This window comes from Neofelis nebulosa, chromosome 8, assembly GCF_028018385.1.
Source record: "Neofelis nebulosa isolate mNeoNeb1 chromosome 8, mNeoNeb1.pri, whole genome shotgun sequence".
NCBI lineage: Eukaryota > Metazoa > Chordata > Mammalia > Carnivora > Felidae > Neofelis > Neofelis nebulosa.
The window spans coordinates 52658919-52681781 of record NC_080789.1 but is presented as its reverse complement, the minus strand read 5'-3'; the positions used below and the strand labels follow the sequence as shown (position 1 = coordinate 52681781).

At 40.7% G+C, this 22863-nt stretch overlaps 1 protein-coding gene and 1 long non-coding RNA gene across 5 annotated transcripts in view; one reads left to right on the top strand and one right to left on the bottom strand.

The window, feature by feature from the left end:
- The window catches only part of C8H12orf56 (chromosome 8 C12orf56 homolog), a 115658-nt gene that overhangs the window by 6982 nt on the left and 85813 nt on the right, over positions 1–22863 (bottom strand). Inside the window, exon 13 of one of the 3 annotated variants that reach the window (XM_058742141.1) lies at positions 19581–22654. The exons of the other annotated variants lie outside the window; for them this stretch is intronic. Coding sequence (XP_058598124.1) covers positions 22516–22654 — 139 coding nt within the window. The 3' untranslated portion in view covers positions 19581–22515. Of the gene's footprint in view, positions 1–19580; positions 22655–22863 lie in introns of those variants that run through there. 3 annotated transcript variants of the gene reach the window in all.
- Positions 1–22863, top strand: part of LOC131519285 (uncharacterized) — a 113378-nt gene that overhangs the window by 9391 nt on the left and 81124 nt on the right. For both annotated transcript variants that reach the window (XR_009265576.1, XR_009265575.1), the window contains exons 2-3: positions 11565–11649; positions 17278–17338. This is a non-coding gene — a long non-coding RNA (uncharacterized LOC131519285). The remainder of the gene's footprint in view (positions 1–11564; positions 11650–17277; positions 17339–22863) is intronic.

Here is a 22863-nt window from a genome sequence, read left to right as displayed (position 1 = left end):
CAACTTTAAAATGGGCAAAGAAGATATACAAATGATCAACAAGTATATGAAACAATGCTTGACATCACATCATTAATCATTAGGGAAATGCAAATCAGAACCACTATGAAATGTCACCTCATACTCATTAGGATAGCTATAATCAAAACACCAGAAAATAGTAAGTGTCAACAAGGATGGGGAGAAATTGGACCCCTTTTGCACTATTGGTAGGAATGTAAAGTAGTACAGCTGCTATGGAAAACAGTGTGGGGGTTCCTCAAAAAAGTTAAAAATTAGAGGGGCGCCTGGGTGGCTCAGTCGGTTAAGCGTCCAACTTCAGCTCAGGTCATGGTCTCATGGTTCATGAGTTCAAGCCCTGCATCGGGCTCTGTGCTGACAGCTCAGAGCCTGGAGCCTGCTTCTGATTCTGTGTCTCCCTCTCTCTCTACCCCTCCCCTGCTCTCTCTCTCTCGCTCTCTCTCACTCTCTCTCTCTCTCCCCCTCAAAAAATAAATAAACATTAAAAAATATTTTTTTAAGTTAAAAATTAGAATTACCATATGATCCAGCAATCCCACTTCTGGGTGTATATCCAAAAGAATTGAAAGCAAGATCTTGAAGAGATATTTACATACCTATGTTTATAACAGCATTATTCACAATAGCCAAGAAGTGGGAGCAACCCAAATGTCATAAACAGAGGAATGGATAAACAAAATGTGGCACAGACATACAACGGAATATTATTCAGCCTTACAATGGAAATAAGGAAATCCTGTTGTATGCTACAGCATGGATTTTGAGGACATTATGTTAGGCGAAATGAGCTAGTCACAAAAAATTAAATACTGTATGATTCCATTTATATGAGGTATCAAGAGTAGTTAAATTTATAGAGATAGAGAGTAGAATGGTGGTTGCCAGAGACAAGAGGGGAGAGGGAGAGGGAATGAGGAATTACTATTTAAGAAGTGTAGGGTTTCAGTTTTGCCAAAATGAAAATGTTCTGGAGATCACTGCAGTGTGAATATACTTAGCCCTGGAGAAGGGAAGGGGAGGAAGGCGAGGTGAAGATCATAAGTGCCCACAACGCTTAAAATATTTACTGTCTGGGCCCTTTACAGAAGTTTACTAACCCCACAAACCGTATTATTCATGGCCCATTTCACAGTTTTTGTATTTTCTTGGTGTATTAGGTGCAAGAAGTAGGAACCACTCGCACCATTTTGAGCAAAAAGGGATTTAATACAGGGAGTCAGGAGTTTAGCAAATCATTGGCAAGGGTGGTTGGGTCACCGGGGGTCTCCAGGAGTGATTCCTAGCACAAGACTGCTATTCTGGCCTACTGGGAAAGCCGATACCTCTGCAACCATCAGAGAGGTGGCAGTCAGTGGACTCCGTGGGTACTGTAGAGTTCAAAGACCTGTCACTGTAGCTGTGATCTGAGGATCAGGAAGCACTGCTTCCCCTGTGACGACCTCTCAACGCCCACAGAGTTGGCACCTGGACATTGAACTAATGCTGAGGAAAGCCCAGTGGGTGCACAGGTGAAACAAACAGGTGTTCTGTTGCAGCAGCAACAAAGCGAATGACTCCAGCCCCAGATCCACCTTCCAAGTGCTTCTGACTGGCAAAAGCAGAACCCTAACTGCACGGAGATGAGGGGAAACGTGGTTTTTCCTTCTTTAGCCCCTGCAGGATCAGAAAGCACACTAGGGGTTTGGAGTGGATGCTGAGAGCCAGCCGAGGGCACCCGCCACAGCTGGTCTGTGGCTTCAGGCTCTTTCCAACCCTTCTCACTTTGGCCAACTCCTTATCCTTTTATCTGAGAAACCTCCTCTGATGCTCCCTTCCCGACCTCCTCCCTTCCTAGATAGGATGCCCTTCCGTGAGCTCCCATAGCTCTAAGCTCTGGCTCAGCCATGTACGTACCACTCTGTATGATAACAGCCTGGTTCCTTCCTCCACTAGATTGCAGTCTCCTTGAAAGCACAAACTCAGTCTTACTCATTAACATGTAGGTAATTGGTGTATATTTGTTGAGAATAATAGTTACCATAATATAACATCAGAAATAGCGTCTCTTCTCCTGTTTTTGTTGTTCCGTACTCTTGTGTGCTGGTATCTGTACACAGTGCATGCTCAGTAAATATTAACTTCCTGGTTGGAGCAAAGAGAAACTCCACCAATGCTCTATATGTGTGTATTCCAATTTGACTCTGTCTTCTAACATAGGTTAGTAATACTGTGGAACAGCTAATGTTTGAACAGTTTCAACGTATGTGTACATGTACATATGCTCAAGTGAGTATATGTATAATCCCCGCAACTATTCTATTAGGTAGACGCTAATAGCGTCTACTATTTTTATTCCCATTTTATAGATGAAGAAACTGGGGCGTAGGTAAATATGTTATCTACAGTCACACCTAGTGACAGAGCTGAGACATCAGGGTCTAATATCAAAATCTGCACTTTTAGCCACGATGACGATGATGTTGATTGTGATGACAGCTGTGGTTCCAGACATTGTGCTCGGCATTTTACATGTGTTTTCTTAAGCAATATATTTCCTTGCAAAGAATTGATGCTTAATGGTTGTTACATGTGGTAAGGTAGATAAACCTCTTGATTATCTGTGGACTCTGCTGCTAATTCACTATGTGACTTCAGGCAAACTACTAACCCTTCTGAGCTCTCGTTTCCTTCTCTGCAAATCAGTGAATGATTTTTAAAATATTTCTAGTTCTAAAATTCCAGAACTCTGTGAAGCAATTCTACTTTGTTTTTCATTCCATAATTTTTACTTCTTAGCCTCTGAATTCTAAGTAGGATTCCTATAGGATCTCGATTTTATTTCAGTGTTTGCTCATATCTACATGGTACCTTGTCTGGTGCTCAGCACAGTTTGTAACAGCCTCATAGAGGTATAGATGGAGATTTCTGTAAATCTCCATCTATATAAATCAATTTGTATAAATTGAGATCCATCCAAGGGGAAATACCCATCTTCACAAGAAGCCATACTTATTGTTATATGTTACCTTCCTTTGGAGATGACATTCAAATATAACTTAGGGCTACCTTAGAGATAATCATCCCTCTGCACCCTTGGAAGCTTTTCTGTAGTCTGAGATAAGATTCTTATCCTTAAGGCAAAGTTGTGGTCACTGCCTAAGCATCTACATTTGTGACTGAATAAAGAAAGGTTTCTTTTATGAAAATTGTGCTGGGTACTCGTAAAAGGGTTCTTGGTCTGTGGATAATGCCAGATACAGTAGGGAGTTTTCTACAGGGAACCTGTTTTTATTCTTCTCCCTATCTCTTACAGTACAGTCAGAAACTCACAAATCATTCAGTAGCTTTTCTGAATCTTTGAGAAATTATTTATTAGAAAATGAGTTAAAAAAGAACTAGAATTCTCCCCCAATAAATAAACCAATAAATGGCTTATGTGCAATTCAAAATGATTCTGAAACCTTGACTTTACATTTGTATTTCAGACAGCCTCAAGAAAAATAGTACCTTAAATACAGATCAAATGAGAGAGTTAAGCCAAAATGCATGTGACCAGGGAAAGAAAATAAATAACTTTTAAGATAGCTATTCTTAGCTGCTATTTGCATACTAGGGGAATGGCAACATTCGCCTCTGGGGGAAAAGGAGCCTTTGAAAAGGAAAAAAAAAGTTGGCATTTTGGGGTAGTCGGTACGGGGGGAGGTTTGACAACAAAAATTAGGTTGCCTTGAATAATAGAACTTCCGAGATTGGACTTGAAGAACTTAAAAAAGAGATGAGAAGGAAGTCTGAGCAAAATGGCAGCACCCTGAGAAGAAAATACAGTGAGAAATTCCCCATGTTGAAAATGGCCAAAGAACTTTTAGGTACTTATATTTCTTTCCTTGTGCTGTATTATACTTCCTCCTTTCTTGTTTCCGGACTTCCATTAACAGTCCGTTATAAGCAACCACTTATAGGTGGTTGGCTCGGTTGGCTAAGCATCTGACTTCAGCTCAGGTCATGATCTCACAGTTTGTGAGTTTCAGCCCCACTTTCAGGGAGCATGAGCACCGCTTTGGGTGAACCCCGCTTCTCTCTCCTCTCTCTCTCTCTCTGTCCCTTGTGGGATTCTCTGTCTCTGCCCCTTGTTCACTTGCCCCCCCTCAAAAAAATAAAAATAAATGACCACTTATATGTAATGGTGCTTGGGGAATAAATGAAGAAGGGACAGTGGTCACAGCTAGGATGAAGCGGGGCACAGGGAAGATAGAAACCACAAGACAGACAAAAGCAAGAAGTTAGAATAAGACATGATCCAGAATTGTTTCTTAACTTTGGGGAATATACCTGTATATTAACAGATTGGATGAATTTCTTAGAAGCCTGGGGCGCTTGAGGTCACTCCGAAGAACACATGAAGGGTTAAAGTCTGATCTAAAGCAGCAGGAAAACTCCCAGACTCTGCAGGGTCAGCACAGTGGGTCCATATACTCTTGGTTCACTTTTCTACCAGGACTCAAATGTAGAGAATCCATAGAGAAAATTGGAGACCAACATTAAGAACCGTTCATTTGACTGGAGAAAGTACATATTTAAAAACAACAGCAACAACCAGAACTCTCTAACCAGTTCATATGTGGGTCTGTGCATTTCTTAGTAACTGTCACCATGGTAGCAAGGCAGTTTGACAAGGGCGCCTTCTTAGCATAGTACATACAAAGGGGAGAGATCACAGCTAATCATGTACTGTCTTGTACCTTCTTTATTTAGTTGTGCTCATCCCGTATTCCTATTAGCCTTTGACACTTCTCTCCCTAATGGCATCAAGCACAATGCTAGGAATATATTAGGCACTCAAACATGTACACTGATTGACTGAATTAAATAAATGGTGTTTCTACTATGCCTTCCTTTCCAGTCTATAGGGAATGTCACCCGGCAGAAATCTGATCTTAAAAATGGCTCCTCCGTTTGTCTGGGGGATCAAAAGTAGGCCATTTTCTTGATTGGGCTGGCCCAGTGTGGATTTCAGGTTGAGGGGGTGAAGGGACGGTGATTAGGTTCTCGGAGATACTGTATTACTGAAAGACTAACACGTGACTGGTAAGTAGAAAAGTGTAGGTAGAAAAGTGAGGCTATTCGAGGCCCGGAAACTTTGTGTAAGGACTTGCGCGCAGCACTTTTTCCTGGGTGCAAACACAACTCTGGCAGTTTCTGTGGTGTTTGATATTAGACCTGAGTTAAAGCCCTGAGGACAGGGCATTCCACTGATTCTGGCTTCAAACTGAGAAAGCTTTTTAAGCCCCTAGCCCCGCCTTATACCCAATTCACACTCAGCCTGGGAAGTCTCCTTATTATAGTCCCTTGAATTAATGATAATCTTTTACTAGGGCCTTTTCCCTAATACATTTTCACATTTCATTTTAATTGTCATCTATGTAATTGCTCTACATTTTCTGTTTTTTAACATTTTGTTATTTCACATTTTCTTTTAAAAGTGTTTAAACGTGGACACACCTCCTTATTTTAATAACCAGCATGCCCAGGTTTGGTACTTTAAAATCTGAGTTCCTGGGCACATGGGTGACTTAGTTGGTTAAGCGTCCGACTTAGGCTCAGGTCATGATCTCACAATTCGTGGGTTCAAGCCCCGTGTCAGGCTTTGTGCTGACAGCTCAGAGCCTGGAGCCTGCTTTGGTTTCTGTGTCTCCCTCTCTCTCTGCCCCTCCCCCACACGTGCTCTGTGTCTGTCTCTCAAAAATAAATAAACGTTAAAAAAATAAAAAATAAAAAAATAATAAAATCTGAGTTCCTGCATTTTCAACAGATCTTCAAACTGTGCCACCTTCGCCATATGGATAGATATTCTAATCATGTTCAAGACTGAAATCAGCTGCAAGAATTTGTCTTTGGAATTCTTTCTTTTTAAAGCAGTTTTTTTTTAATGTTTTATTTATTTATTTATTTTGAGAGAGAGTGCGAGCAGGGGAAGGGCACAGAGAGAGGAAGAGAGAGAACCCCAAGCGCTGTCAGCACAGAGCCCGATGCAGTGCTCAAAATCATGAAATGTAAGATCATGACCTGAGTCGAAATCAAGAGTCAGATACTTAACGGACTGAGCCACCCAGGTGACCCTGTCTTTGGAATTCTTTAGCAGTAGCTGTTGATAAAGCCCAAATGTGACCAGTTTGGTGGGTCAGCCACTGAGACATGATCATCATAATGCTATCACCCTCCCTGGGACCAACTATGCAGGACCAGCCTGTTGTGGAAAGGGCTGTATCAGTCACTATTCCCAGAGAGGAACAAGTTAAATCCTTCCAGACCTGCTGAGGAATTTGCCCTAGTTCTTCGAAACTAGCGGTGTAACTTGAAAGTATAATTGTTTGCAAATGTGTTTCTTTCTTCCTCACAATTACTTTTGAACCCTGTGAGACAGAGAGAAAGGCATTTCTCTTTGCATAGATTCAGACCACCACTGTTGATAAACTGATCTAATTCTGTATGAAATTTGGGGAGCATACAAGTAATGTGACTTCATTTTATCAAAGGAATGTTTAGACCTCTAGTTGTGAAAGTCAATGAATACACAATTGATGTGGTTATAGCATTCAGGTCTCCTCTGTCGATTTTTTTACCTCTGAGTTTAGCACAAGTGCTCAGTGAATGTTTGTTGAATGAGTGAGTGAATGAAAAGCTCGTCCCAGTGTGACTCCTGCCTACTTTTTAAAAAATACTTATGGGGCGCCTGAGTGGCTCAGTTGGCTGGGCGTCCGACTTCAGCTCAGGTCATGATCTCACGGCCCATGAGTTCGAGCCCCGCGTCGGGCTCTTTGCTGACAGCTCGGAGCCTGTTTCAGATTCTGTGTCTCCCTCTCTCTCTGACCCTCCCCCGTTCATACTCTGTCTTGAAACGCCCAGAGTCTAAGAGACCCCCAAAAAACGAACCACCAGAGTCCAGAGTCAAAGCTAAGCAGCAAGGGTCATTTATTGCAGGTTCGAACCTGGACCTCTGCGCCCCCGTTGCCGGTGACGCCAAGAGGCCCTGAGAGAGGTTTTTACACCCCTTTTATAGACAGGTACAAACAAGTCATGGGGAAATCAGGAATTTTCCACAGTTACAGAGCTGCGATTGGTTGGTGTTTAAAGTTGGACACTTAACAGTGTTCGATTGGTTCCTGCCTTTAGGTCAGACCACAACCGGGGGTACGGGTATCACAATGATTGATCAGGAATACACGGATGTGCCAGGCAACAATGATTGATCAGGAATACATGGGCGCGCCAAGCAATTGTACAGAAGCGGAACAAGCTGGTTAAGCTTGGTTAGGTTTCAGTTTCCCGTAACTTAAGCTTTTAAGTTTTAATTTTCTCAGGCCTCTCAGTCTCTCTCTCTGTCTCAAAAATAAATAAACGTTAAAAAAAAATACTTATTTATTTTGAGAGAGAGAGATAGACAGCACTCATACGTGCAAACTGGAGAGGGGCAGAAAGAGAGGGGGAGAGAGAATCCCAAGCAGGTTCCACACTGCGAGCACAGAGCCCATTGTGGGGCTCAAACCCATGAACCGCAAGATCGTGATTTGAGCTGAAATCAAGAGTCAGACACTTAACTGACTAAGCCACCCAGGTGCTCCCTACCTCCTTTTCCAACTGTATTTCCTACTGTCTTTCTTCCAAAAAAAAAATATACAGTAGTTTACACTCTGGCAAAACAGCTGTTCCGTTCCCCAAACACCTCTTCTGCTTTTCCACTTTGGTACTTCTGTTGCCATACCACTGCCTAGCATGCTCTTTTCTTACATCCCAGACCAGGAAAATGTGCCTGTTTTCTCGTCTCAAATGCCATGTCCTTCATGAAAATTTTACTGATTATTTCAATAACACATAAGCCTTTTCTCCTTATGGCTCACAGAACTTTACCTCGTGTTCATTTATTATCAACCATCTTAAGTTATAATTATTTTTGTGGTTGATTTATTCCCCTTTCTATAAAGTTAGCTTCTCAAAGAAAGGCACTGGGTCTTATTAAACGTTACAGTGATTAGCACACGCTTGATACTCAATAGCTACTAGTTGCTGAAATAATTTTAGTAATTAATTTTGCTATTACTGTACTACAACTCCAGCAAATTTTATCATTTTTCTAAATAAAACAAAAATGTTCTCATATATTAACACTATTGGAGCTCCAGAATTAGATCAGAACTGTATCTTTGTCAACATTTTCTTTCTAGTTTATTCTGCAGGTTGGATATTGAAGCATTCATTAAGACTCTCGCTTTGTGTTTTTTTTTTTTTAATATTTTTTTTTTCCCAACTTTTTTTTTTTTTTTTTTTTTTTTTAATTTTTGGGACAGAGAGAGACAGAGCATGAACGGGGGAGGGGCAGAGAGAGAGGGAGACACAGAAGCGGAAACAGGCTCCAGGCTCTGAGCCATCAGCCCAGAGCCTGACGCGGGGCTCGAACTCACGGACCGCGAGATCGTGACCTGGCTGAAGTCGGACGCTTAACCGACTGCGCCACCCAGGCGCCCCTCGCTTTGTGTTTTAATTTTTTTAATGTTTATTTTTAAGAGAGAGAGAGAACACTCGTGCAAGTGGGGGAGGGGCAGAGAGCTAGGGAGACAGAATCTGAAGCAGGCTGCAGTCTCTGAGCTGTCAGCACAGAGCCTGATGCGGGGCTCAAACTCACAAACCGTGAGAGCTGAAGTTGGATGCTTAACCCACGGAACCACCCAGGCTCATTGTGTTTTAAATGATCATGGACTTACTTGGTTCTTTTAGTGACATCATTAGCATTATTAAAAGTCATATCTTGTTCTCCTCAAAGAAGATCTTTTGAGTATTTTTTCCTGAACTATGTATGTATTGTTAAATTCTTAACTCCGGTGATCATTCATTCCTTCATTCTTGCCTGCATTACTAAAAAGCTGCAGTTCCGTCCATTCATCAATTTGCATATGAGGCAAAGGGTTTCAGAGAGACTCTTGGGGCTGTGCTTTTTGCATAATGTTAAACATTTCTTTCTACTGATGACCTATTCTTGACACATAATGATAAAAACAAAGATTCTCTTCCAATTTTTTTTTAAATTAGCTATCACCACCTGCAAGGCATAAAGAGAAAGGAAATGGAGCATAAATTATCCCAGAATTGAGCCTGGAAGTCATTTGAGAAACTTCCCTCTTGAAAGCAGAAACCCTGCTCTATGCTTTATTTCCTAAAATGTCTAGCCCTCCTGAAGTAGGTAATAACTCATTTGGGAAATTCTAAGGATTTAAGACAAAAGATATAAAGAGGTGGATAAGATTGTCCTTTACAGAATTTGTGACAGTCTTAATTCTGACCAGTGCCTGGGTAGCAGTCCTGGAATACAACTTTCCAAGTCTCTTAAAAGCATTACTCATAGTGGCACCTGGGTGGCTCAGTCAGTTAAGCGTCCAGCTTTAGCTCAGGTCATGATCTCACAGTCCGTGAGTTCAAGCCCCGCGTCGGGCTCTGTGCTGACAGCTCTGAGCCTGGAGCCTGCTTCAGATTCTGTGTCTCCCTCTCTTTGCCCTTCTCCCACTCACATTCTGTCTCTCTCAAAAATAAGTAAACATTTAAAAAAAAAAAGCATTATTCCTAAAATAAGTACTTCTCCAGTCAAACCCTCAGGAGTTTTTATTTTACTATTTTATTATTTATAAGGTTTTTTCTTTTTTTTTTTTAGTTATCTCTACACCCAACATGGTGCACAGATTTACAACCCCAAGATCAAGAGTTGCATGCTTCACCAACTCATCTAGCTAGGTGCCCCCCTCCCACTTTTTAAAAGTTTATTTATTTGTTTGTTTGTTTGTTTGTTTGTTTGTTTGTTTTGAGAGAGAAACGGAGCAAGTGGGAGAGGGGTAGAGAGAAAGGGAGAGACAGAATCCCAAGCAGGCTCCCTACTGTCAGTGAAGAGCCTGATGCAGGGCTTGAACTCACAAACCGCGAGATCGTGACCTGAGCTGAAACCAAGACTCAGAAGCTTAACTGACTGAGCCACCAGGTGCCCCTAGGTACCCTTTAAAAAAACTTTTTTTTTAAGTAAGAAGAAGAAACATTTAGATTAAATGTTTTCATCACCCCTTCACATTACCTCTCCAAAGAGGTAATGAGATTAAGGTTTGTTTTTCAATCATGGGAAGTTGAGGAATTTCAGCTAACTAGCCTGCTGGTCTAAGTAAGAGAAGAGAGATGGACAAAATGATTGCTTCCCTGAGAAGCTTGGCTGGGACCAAGTGAAGGTCTTCACAGCCTGGTGTCTATACAAGACGCCAATACTGAAAATAATATGAGTCTGGGTATATCTGAGCATGTGGACTGAGCTCCCGGATTTAATTACAAACCACCGAGTCGGAGGGAGTTCATCATTGTTTGTATCACACATCTATAACACATGTAGATCTGCTCCCCAGCAAGCCCCAACAACAAAAGCCTATCTGACTAGTCATCCTCCTGCTCTTCTAAATTGAATTTTCCAGATTTAAGTAGCTGAACCTGAAGTAAGCTTCTGAAAGGAACCAGTTTATCTGGTATCTGTAGCAGAGGTTGGCAAAATTCCACATTCAGGACCAAGTAGCCTGGAGCCTGTTACGTTTTTTCTTTAACAGCTTTATTGAGATATAATTCATGTGCCATACAGTTCCCCCTTTTAAAGTGTACAATTCATTGGTTTTTAATATATTTCCTGAGTTGTGCTACCATCACCACAATTAATTTTATAATATTTTCATCACACCCCCAACAATCCCATACCCATAAGCAGTCATTTCCCCTGTCTCCCCTAACTGTAATTAATCACTAATCTACTTTTTGTCTTTATATATTTGCCTATTCTGACATTCCATGTAAATGAAATCATACAGTATTTGGTCTTTTATGCCTGGTTTCTTCCACTTAGCATGTTTTCAGGATTCATCCATGTTGTAGCACATCAATACTTCATTTCTCTTTATTGCCAAATAATTTATTATATGGATGTTTCCACATTTTGGTTATGAATAATGCTGCCATGAACGTTTGTATACAATATTTTGCATGGATACATATTTTCATTTCTCTTGGGCGTATATATACCTAGAAGTAGCATTGCCGGATCATATGGTGACTCTATCTTTAACCATTTGAGGAACTGCCAGACTGCTTTCCAAGGCGGCTGTGATATTTTACATTTTTACCAGTAGTGTGTGAGGGTTCCAATTTTGCCAAGAATTGCTATTATGTATCTTTTTTATAATAGCTACCTAGGGGGTGAGAAGTGGTATCTCCTTGTGGTTTTGTTTTGCATTACTCTAATCTGCAGCCAATTTTTATATAGTCTAAAACTAAGAATGGTTTGTACATTTTTTAAATGTTGAGAAAAACACTTCGTGATACATGAAAATTTTCTGAAATTTAAATTTCAGTCTCTATAAATAAAGTTTTATTGGAATATAGCCAAACCCATTCATTATGTATTGTCTGTGGCTGCTTTTCTCACTACGCCGAAGTAATTACAACAGAGACCATATGGCCTGCAAAGCCTAAAATATTTACTGTCTGACCATTCACAGAGAAAGTTTCCCAACCCTGGTCTACAATATAGTTGGATTCGACTACAAAGGATCTGGGGTAGGAAGGAGGAAGTATGACTGCCTGGTAAGAATAGATTCCTTCTTCCTTTCCTTCCTTCCTTATTCCTTCCTTCCTCTTCCTTTCTTCCTTTCTTCTTCCTTTCGTAGGCTCCATGCCCAATGTGGGGCTCAAACTCATGACCCTGAGATTAGGAGTCATATGCTCTACCAACTGAGCTAGCCAGGAGCCCAGGATTTTTTTTCCTTAATAAAAATAGAATGCAAGCTGGCAGAATAAGGAAACACATCAGGATATTATGGAACTTAGGTAGACCACCATATTTTTATCTGGATCATTATTATAACATTCTTCCAAATCTGGGCTCTCCCCATCATACACATTTCTCCCAGAGTTCTATTCCTAATCTGCCACTCTGATCATATATTGTTCATCAGAAACCTCTAGGGGTTTCCCACATCCACAGACTCTTAGGACCATTTAACCAGGGTCTGGCATGATTTGATAGCATCTTAATGTTCCAACCTTGTCTTCCAGCACTTTGAACCAGACCACCCAGCCTGAATTTCAGGATTCTGTGCTCATTCTTATTTTTCTTCTACGTAGAATGCTTTTTCTCTTCTCCAAATCCCAAACACACTTTATTATTGTTACTGTGAAATGTTTCAAGTATACAGAGAGGTAAAGAGAATGATATAGGAATATCTATGCACTCACCAACCACCAAGCTTTGTCAAGTCTTATCATTTTCCATGTTCTGTGGTGTTAAAAAAATATCGTAGAGTTAGTTATTTTTAAAGCCTCCTTAAATACAAAATCTTATAAGTAGGCCTCCTTGAGGCCTTCTTCCTGTGATTTCCTGTGATTTCCTGTAACACTTTCTATGTACCTCCATCATTGACCTGTTCTGCCCTTATAAAATATTTTGAGTATTCCTTACTATTATCATTCTCATGGAGGGGTACAAAGATTATTTATTTTAGGTAGTCTAATGAAAAGACATTTAAAAAAATTTTAACTGTGGGTTTCTTTTTTAATGTTTATTTTTGAGAGAGAGAAAGAGACAGAGTGAGAGTGGGGAGGGGCAAAGAGAGAGGGAGACACAGAATCTGAAGCAGGCTCCAGTCTCTGAACTGTCAGCACAGAGCCCGATGCCGGACTTGAACCCACAGACTGACTCTGAGATCATGACCTGAGCCGAAGTCAAGTGCTTAACCAACTGAGCCACCCAGGCACCTCCAAAATTGTGTTTATTTAAAAATGCACACTAGATGGGCACCTGGGTGGCTCAGTCAGTTGAGTGTCTGACTCTTGATTTCAGCTCAGGTCATGATCTCATGGTCATGGGATCGAACCCTGTGTGGGGCTCTGTGTTGGGCACGGAGTCTGCTCGGGATTCTCTTCCTCTCTCTCCCTCTGCCCCTCCCCTGCTTGCACTCACTCTCTCTCTGAAAAAATAAAAATGAAAAAAAAATTATAAAAAATAATAAAACAAAAATGTACATTAGAAATGTATGTACATACTAGTGTTTAAAAATATATATCTAGATCACCAACTCTGTGATTTCCCAGATATCCTTTAGGACATGGTTAAAGTAGGTAGAGATAGTAGAAAATTATTGAGTAAATAAAAATATAGATGATATGGCAAAAATTTTGAAGATTGTATTCAAATAATTTAGCTTAGAAAACTTAGCTTGTTAGAACAGGGACTTTGTTTTGTTTATTTTTGTATGCTCTAAGTACCCAACTAACCCAGAAAAGATGCTTATTGAATTGAATTTATTTCTCTCTGGGGCAAGATCCTTGAAAATCATAGGGAACCTCCTAAACCTTCTGACAGACCACTTAAGACATTTCCCCCACATTGAATGCCCCTGGCACATATGCCAGAGACAGATGGTGCTTTTTTCCCTCTCTCCCCATCCTGTCCATTATGACAAGTTGCCCCAGTTGGGGCTTGATTAAGTATGAAAGAATGCCGGTGATAGTCATGTTCTGAAGGCATGAGGACTCCAGCTTGCCAGGATGCTCTCATTAGCGTTGCTTCAACAGAACGATCTCAGCAAATTTCAGTTTGTGGACCATTTTGGTTCTTGGATCTGGTCCACCACACACACACACACACACACACACACACACACACACACACACTCAGGATACTTTATGTTTTAGAGAAGTGTTTCTTGGTCTCCTTAAAATTCACTATTTTGTGGCATTTCTTTCTTCCTTTCTTCCTCCCTCCCTCTCTTCCTCTGTCACTTCCTCCCTCTCTTCCTCCCTTCCTTCCTTTGTAGGCTTCACGGCCAGCACAGAACCCAACATGGGATTTGAACTCACGCCCCTGAGATTGAGACCTGAGCTGAAGTCAAGAGTCAGACACTTAACCAACTGAGCCACCCAGGCACTCCTGGCATTTTTTCATTATTGTTAATACTGAACCATCTGAAGTCACGTTGGCAACTGAATTTGGTCTTGAGACTTGGCAGTGAGGAATCATTTTGTATAGCAAACCCAATGCACAATGTTAGCCAAATTATGTCATATGGTTACAAAACTCCTGTCCTATCTTCCAGCTTTTCTGAGTAAATGTGACTCTTTCAGAAGTTTCACTCCTCCTACCCTAAAATGACCTTATATGCTCTCAGATATCAGAGGATCCTAAGTGTGATGAAATCCTTTACTTTATTTCCTTTCTTATAGCCTGCTTAAATTTTAAGGTGGTGTTTTGGGAGAGTGGGAAGCAGGGGGAACCTCTGAGACCTCTGAGTCACAAAAGGAGATCAGAACATGTCTAAAGTTTGATTTAACCCTCAAAGCTTCACTCATATTGGTTAAATAAGCCTCTGGGAGAAGCCTATGAAACTTCTGTATATGGCTTTAAGAAGTGTTTTCTTTCCTAATTTCTACTGCTAAGGCACAGGTCTTTGCTGATCTTAAAACTCCATGACAGGACTAGCTTATAACCAGGTTTTTTAATGTTACACTTTATCATCCAAATGAAGACACTTTTATAAATGAAACAGGTACTGGGAAGAAAAAGGCATAAACCACCGAGCCTCTTATCCTCTATAACAGATCCTTTCAAACTGGGGACTGGTTTTTGTGTTTTTTTTTTCTTCCCAGGGGAGGGGACTAGTTTTCAACTTGAAAGTCTATGGGGTTTCTCAGAGAGTTTGAAGTTTTGTTTTCATTTCAGTGACATGGCTGTGTTTGCATTGTTTGCGCTAATCCATTTTTTGTCCCGAGTGGGAAAATTTTAATTGTCCCTCGTCAAAAAGAGAACAGAATCAGACTTCACTTCCAGATAGGGAAATGTTCAAGCCAAGCCAAGTCAGGGGACAGCATGGCCTGTAAAAAAAAGACATGTAGTAGTTCTGAAAGAGAAGAGTAAAGTGTGATAGCAGGATACTGAACTCAAGAGCCTGTGTTGTATATTGTACCGTATTCATTTTGCAAGAGGAGATGGAGTTTCAGCAAAATGTCATACATTACATTAAAAATATTAATTTGTATTTAATTTTACAAACGTTTCAGTCCTAAATTTGTGTTGGTTAAGTGTCCAACCTCTGCTCAGGTCATGATCTCGCCGTTCGTGAGTTCGAGCCCCACGTCGGGCTTTTTGCTGACAGCTAAAAGCCTGGAGCCTGCTTCAGATTCTGTGTCTCCCTCTGTCTCTGCCCCTCCCCTGTTTGCGCTCTGTTTCTCTCTCTCAAAAATAAACATTAAAAAATAAATAAATAAATAACTTTGTGTTGACTTAATAAGAGCATAAGGAGCTTTCTTACACCTATATTTATGTAGTACCTATTAAAGAAGCATAACCACAAAAAATAATTTAATTTTGAAGGTCCACAGGAATTTTAAAAGTTTGAGTCCATTCTCCTGCTTAGAGCAGTTTTAGTATTAGATCTTTTTCTTCCTAACCCAACTATGCCCTCTGGTGGTTTAGTTGCTGATAGAAGCAAAATACTCCCTTTATAAAATGTGTCCTTTTCAGATTCATTTGTAGATCAGCTGTGCAGCCGACAAAATAATTTCCCTGTAGAAACGGTGTTGTAAACAATGGCAGTTACTGCCGGATAGCCCACAAAAACCCACAGTGGTTCTAGGTCACTTGATCCTCAACCTCCTTTGACCTCCTTCACTGCCTTCCTCACTGGCCAAACAAACAGATCACCATGTCCCCAGTCACTGTCAACACCACTACTACTCTGTCCCCATACCTTTCCAGAGTAGAAAGAGGGAGGAAGTGAGTTAGTGCTTCTGTCAACTCCAAAATCTTATAGAAATAACTTGTGCCCTGAAACCTGTCCCCGTCCTGGGGCCTTCAGAGGAATGGGCCACCTAGAAGGAAACTTAGAGGTCCTCTTTGCTTCTTTCCAAATCTTGGGGTAAATAATCTTGCTTCCTTTTCTTTTGTCCTGCCCAGAGCTCCTCTTAGCTTTTCAGAGTTAGAGTCATCTTCCAAGTTGAAGGCAACAAGGAAGGAAAAGCAGACTAGAAAAAAGTGGAAAGAAAAGAAAATGCTTTGACCCAAGGTTTCCCCAAACCCAGAAGTCAGAAGTCTCTGATATCTAACCAGTAAACCTTCAAACACCTCGTCTCCTCCATGCTTGACAACTTTCCCTTACCAGTCCCTTCTGGAAGAGGAAGGGTTGAGGGAACACTCAGTCTCATGGTACCTGGTGTGTATCATACCAGGAGCATTTAAGCAGTCAGCTGTTATTTGTACTTTGTGATTCCGAGGGCCTCTCCGTGGTGAGGGATAGGGACGATGTGGACCCTGCTGTGTCTAGGCAGATACAAATCCCATTTTCAAGCAACTAGAAGAGGAGCACCTGGGTGGCCCAGTAGATTAAGTATCCGACTTCAGCTCAGTTCATGATCTCACAGTTTGTGGGTTTGAGCCCCAAGTCGTGCTCTGTGCTGGCAGCTCGGAACCTTGAGCCTGCTTCAGATTCTGTGTCTTCTTCTCTTTCTCTCTTTCTGTCCCTCCCCTGCTCATGCTCTCTTTCTCTCTCTCTCTCTCTCAAAAATAAATAAACATTAAAAAAAATTTTTTTTAAGATAAAGGAACTAGAAGAACTCTTCAGAAGATTATTGAATCCATTTATAGTGACAAAAGGGAAAATTTATATGATTTTAACAAAGTAGGAAAAAATAGCAAAAACATAGAGACAAGTGAAACACTTCAGCTAGTTAGAGTACCTGACTGTGGTACATTACTTAATTTGGAATTGCCCTAACATTGACATAATGTGTAAGTTTATTTAAAATAAATGAAAATGTTGGGGCGCCTGGGTGGCGCAGTCGGTTAAGCGTCCGACTTCAGCCAGGTCACGATCTCGCGGTCCGTGAGTTCGAGCCCCGTGTCGGGCTCTGGGCCGATGGCTCGGAGCCTGGAGCCTGTTTCCGATTCTGTGTCTCCCTCTCTCTCTGCCCCTCCCCCGTTCATGCTCTGTCTCTCTCTGTCCCAAAAATAAATAAAAAACGTTGAAAAAAAAATTTTTTTAAATAAATGAAAATGTTGATTGTTTTATCTATTGCTATTTAGTAAACCACTCAGTGGGGAGTAGGAGAGACTTAGAAGCTGGCCAGCAGGGAAACTGCTGATGGCTGTGAAAGGTTTTTTATTCATACCAGCAGCATCACACTGTGATATGAATTTTTTTCTCTCTATCATTCTTCTAGGTAAGGAAAGGAAAAGAAAGCTGGAAACATTGGAAAAATAAACGAGTTCTTTCCTGTGAAGGTGAGCTTGATTATTTTTCTGTTGAATTTTGGTAAAATAGCAAGGATTAGATTAATTAATGATTGATAACAAATGAAGATTAGTGAGAACGGGTAGGGTACTTAATACTACCTAAATATTTGTATTTAAGTTTTTATCTGCATTATGTATCCTATTTGAAAATAAAGTTTCTGTAAAGTACAAAAACAAAAATAAAATACTTTGGGTGTGAAAAAATAAATTAAAAAAAACCCCAAAGAATCTAAAACTCAGAAGCTTAAAACAACCCTTTATTTAAAAACAAAACAAAGTTGAGCTCATAAAAACAGAGTAGAAAGTGCTTGCCAGGGGCTAGGGAACAAGGGAGAATAGGGAGAGGGAGAGGACTACCTCTCCAAATTTTCAAGGGTACAAACTTTTATTTTTTGATTTTTTTTTTAAATGTGTATTTTTGAGAGAGAGAGAGATAGTGTGGGTGGGGGAGGAGCAGAGAGAGAGGGAGACACAGAATCTAAAGCAGGCTCCGGGCTCTGAGCTGTCAGCACAGAGCCCAACTCAGGACTCAAACCCATGAACCCTGAGATCATGACGTGAGCTGAAGTCAGATGCTTAACTGACTGAGCCATTCAGGTGCCCCAAGGGTACAAATTTTTAGTTGTAAGATGAAGAAAGTGTGAGAATCTAATGTATAACATGGTGACTATAGTTGATAATACTGTATTGTATAAATGAAACTTGCTAGGAAAGTAGAACTTAAATATTCTCATTAAAAAAGGTGAATATGGCGGGGGTGGGTGGGCGGCGCCTGGGTGGCTCAGTCCGTTAAGCATCCGACTTCGGCTCAGGTCATGATCTCGCTGTTTGTGGGTTTGAGCCCCATGTTGGGCTCTGTGCTGACAGCTCGGAGCCTGGAGCCTGCTTCACATTCTGTCTCCCTCTCCCTCTGCCCCTCCCCTGCTTGTGCTCTGTCTCTCTTTGTCTCTCAAAAATGAATAAATGTAAAAAAAAAAAAAAAAAAGGTGAATATGGGGGCACCTGGGTGGTTCAGTTGGTTAAGCGTCCAACTTCGGCTTGGGTCATGATCTCACAGTTTGTGGATCTGAGCCTTGCATCAGGCTCTGTGCTGACAGCCCGGAGCCTTCTGATTCTGTGTCTCCCTCTCTCTGCCCCTCCCCCGCTTGCATGCTGTCTCTCTCTCTCTCTCTCTCTCTCTCAAAAATAAATAAACATTAAAAAATTTAAAAAACAAAAGGTGAATATGTGAGAAGATGGGTGGGTGGGGAGAAATCCTTTCACAGTGTATAGGCACGTGAAATCATCACATGGTAAGCTTGTAAATATCTTACAGTTTTCTCAGTTATACTTTTACTATAAAACTGGGAAAAAATCCAGTCTTTTATTGTATCTCAGAATTCTGTAGATTGGCCGGGTGGTTCTCGTACAGGCCTCCCTCGGGGTCTCTCAGGATTTTGATGGGAGGTGAGCACTGGGGCTGGTGCTGTTGCCTCTCTTGGCCTCCTTCGCCCATTCCCTGAGTCCTTTCCTTCACACACTGTGCCGGGCACCATTCCAGTTGCTGGGTTATCATCTTGAATAGGACAAATGAAGGCCAGACCCTCAAACAGCTTACATTCTTAAATTCTGACATTGAAAAAATACCCAGGAAACAAATCCATTATTATGTGATGTAGGTGGGTAGGAGGCTACTTTGGAGTGACCAGAGAAGTCCTATTTGAAGTAACACTTGAAGATCTGGGGGACAAGGATTTGCTAGTGCAAGTTTCCAGGGCTTGAAGGGACTTGGGGATTTAAAGCGATGCACAAAATCCAGTGTGTTTGGGGAGAAGAGAAGTAAATGAGGAGACCAATTGGGTTAGGTCACAGAATTAGTCAGAGGCCAGGTCATGAAGGGCCCTGAAAGCCATTAAGGACTTTGGATTTCATCCTGGGTAATAGGAACTTTTTAAATCATAAATGTATTAATTCTCTTGTTGAAAAGATCACTCTTGCCTTAGAGAAAGGGGTCAAGGGTGAAAACAAGGAGACTAAATAAATAGGCTGTTGCAGTAGGTGCTGGAGGCTTGGACAGGGTGAAAGCTGTAATTCTGGGAAGTCAGTAGATCCCAAATATATTTTGAAGGCATCTCCAGTAAGCACTGCTGATAGGTTGCATTGGGTGAATGAAAAGAAAAGAGAAAACACAGAGGTTCTCAAGTTTCTCTTTTGAGCAGTGGGATGAATGAAATACCATTCACTGAGAAGACTGTAGAAGAACATTTTTTATTTGGGGTGACGCAAGAAGCAAATATAAAATTTTATTTGAACATGTTGAAGTATGTTATGCTTCCTCAATAATTTGTAATTGAACTCGATGGTTTGAGGTTTACCCAAACTGCAAAAATAAGCCAGGTTATAACAAAGTGTCCTGCTATCTGGGAAATTAGAATAAATGGTAAATATTTAAGTTCATCAAGCAAGTTAGTATTTCTGTTACGATAATAGCTACAATTTGTTAAAGGGTTTTTGTTTGAACCATATGAAATTATGGATATCGACAATTTTGAACTTGAAATGGCAATATCATATGGTTCATCCCAGTACATAGTAGCCACAGAATTATTTCTTTATATATGAATGAATAAATATTCACAAAAACCCTTAAGGTAGGCTTTTTGTTATCTTACAGTTGATAAAATGGAAGTTCTGAAAGAGGTTAACTAACCTGCCACAGGGATGGTGACAAGAAAGTAGGCAAGGAGGAATGAAAACAAGGTCTTTCTGCCCTAGCATCTGAACTTTAAGCCACAAAGTCATACTACCAAGATCTCTAGCCAAGGAGTCCTGCTGCTTCCAAACGAGAAAAGCTTCAGACCTCATACACAGATATGCAGATACAAGAGTGCTTGGTCTGATTGGATGGAGAATTGCTGACTGTCTCCCTTCTGGAGAAACCCAAGTCCAAGTGGACCTTACAAGCCAGCATTGCATTTTACAAGTAGATACACTGAACAAAAAGAAATCAGATAGTCAATACTATTAAAAGTTTCTCAAAAATTCCCATCAATTTCTTCAAAAATTTCCATATTCCCTTCTATAATCATCACTGAACTTCTCTATGCTACAAAAATATTAACTATAAAACAAGTGAGTCTAACCTCAGAGAAAGAATATATAATGTCACAGGTTGGAGCTTATCACTAGTCAACAAGCTTTGACCACTTTTATCAAATGCCTCAGAGCACATTTATTACTGTACTCTCAAGCATTCTTATACACTATTAGAAGTGATACTGCCCATGAGTGAGATTCAATAGGGAAACATGTAAAATATGTTATCAATTATAGGGTCTTCAAGCTTCTCCCTCTTTACATAGTTTCTAGGTTATCTAGATTTCATTAACGTGAACACTACGTGTGAATCAATTAGGAACTCTATAAATACAGTATATCAGTTTGATCCGTTAGTGCTTAGTTGTGTAAGACAAAGGCTGACAAAAGTTTCCATAACTAAAAAGCTTTCTGTCTACCCTTGGGAAGAGTATTTCCCACATAGCTCTTATATTAGCAGTGTCAATTAGAGCCAACTATTCCTGGTGGTAAGCAATAGAAATAGTCACTTGTCAATTAAATCACACTCCTACTAATGGAAAATTGAAGTTTTTATTTAATAAGCACGTGAATCTGGGGCACCTGGGTGGCTCAGTCAGTGAAGCGTCTGACTCTCGATCTTGGCTCAGGTCATGATCTCTCAGTTTGTGAGTTGGAGTCCTGCATTGGGCTCTGCACAAGCAAAGCCTGCTTGGGAATCTCTTCCTCTCTCCCTGTCCCTCCCCCATTTGCACTTCCGTGCTCTCTCCCTCTCTCTCTCAAAATAAATAAATAAACATTTAAAAAATAACTAAATTAATCTGTTCTTCAATACTATATTGATCAGGGGGTCTCTGAGTAGAGGAGCTAGTATAGTAGCTATTCCCCACATTGGTACAAAAAAAATAATAAAGTCAGTACTTATTTTTTTAAGGGCCAGTACTTACTAGTCTGTAAGTTCTCAGCCAGCTTCAGTGTTATTTTAGTAATAATAATGGTAATAATAATAATAAATACTATGTACCGAATCCTTACTACATGCCACATACCATGATATGTGCATTACAAACATCTTCACATTAAAATCTCCTAACAATCCAGTGGGATAGGTTGTATTATCTTTGTTTTGACTGAAGCTTAGAGATGCTAAGTAACTTCCCAATGTCCAAAACTGCTGCAGAGCTAAGATTTAAACTCAACCATTTTGGCCTCAAAACCCATGCTCTTCCCCCTATTATATGTGTGTGTGTGTGTGCATGTGTAACAGTAGAGCTGATTACTGTGAGTTTACTCTTAGTGCAGGTGATAAATGGCAATGCCTGTGTTATAAAAGTGGTCAAAGAGTCTAGAATTTTGAGCCCAGCCTGAAAACTAGCTTTATGTGCTTGCTTTTTTGGTGATCCTTTGTATTTGTAAAAAGTTATATATGTGATTTTCATATTCAAAATGTTTCTACAATTAGACTTCCTAAAAGTAATTATTTTGTAGTTGAAGTCAATATTTAATTGGTCAAATGTGTCTGATTACTTACAGAGATGGATTATTTAGTGATTTTCTTGGCTTTGGCATTAATGCAAAAAACACAGTAGGAAAGAATTGTGGAAAGATAACCGTTTAAAGTATGTATTAATTTTGGGGTTGCCCTCCCACATTGTGCACACGCATAGACAAATGTCATAAGAAAATCAGGATGACAAATTATTCAACCATTAGCTTTCAAAAATGCCACTGACATAGTCCTATATGGAGAGATTCAGATGCATTCTGAAGAGCTTTGGCTCCCAGAGATTAAGTATACTCTTAGAGAAAAGAGAACAGTGAGTGGGAGAAAGGAGCCCTTCAAGCACCTAAGACATGCAGGAGAGAATCCCAGGCCCTCTCAGGAGCCAGCACTGCTGTTAGCCCAGAGCTGGGGCACTTTGTAGAAGCTGAGGCAGAGCTGATCGTCCTCTCGTTGTCATTCTGTGGGTTCCACCCTTCACCAGGGGTCAGTCAACCCACTGTCCATCATTAGTCCAGTTTGAAGTATTGCTTGCATTTATCCCAAGAATCTTTTCAGCTTCTTCTGAATGTCTCTTGGGAGCAATCCCTCATCTAAGAGCTCAGGACATTCATAAACACCATTCTGTTCCGCCCCACCCCCCACCCCCCCGCATCTCCACCTCCAGATTAGAAACTAGAAGTCTTGTAGTCTTTGATGGGTGATAGTGGAGGAGCCTTGGATGCTTTGTGGGGTGATGCTGGTGACAGCTGAAAGAGAAACGTTCGGTCCAAAGAAAGCAGGATTATTTGGAATCAACGTGAAATCACCCATTGAGCTGGATAGCAGAGAAATGCACTACCCCATCACAGAGTGTTAAGAAGCATTTTGTCACAGGCAGAGAATGTTTAGAGCTGGATAAGAGCTTGGAGAACATCTTGTCTCACCCTTCCACATAGCAGAGGAAGCCCAGAAAGGA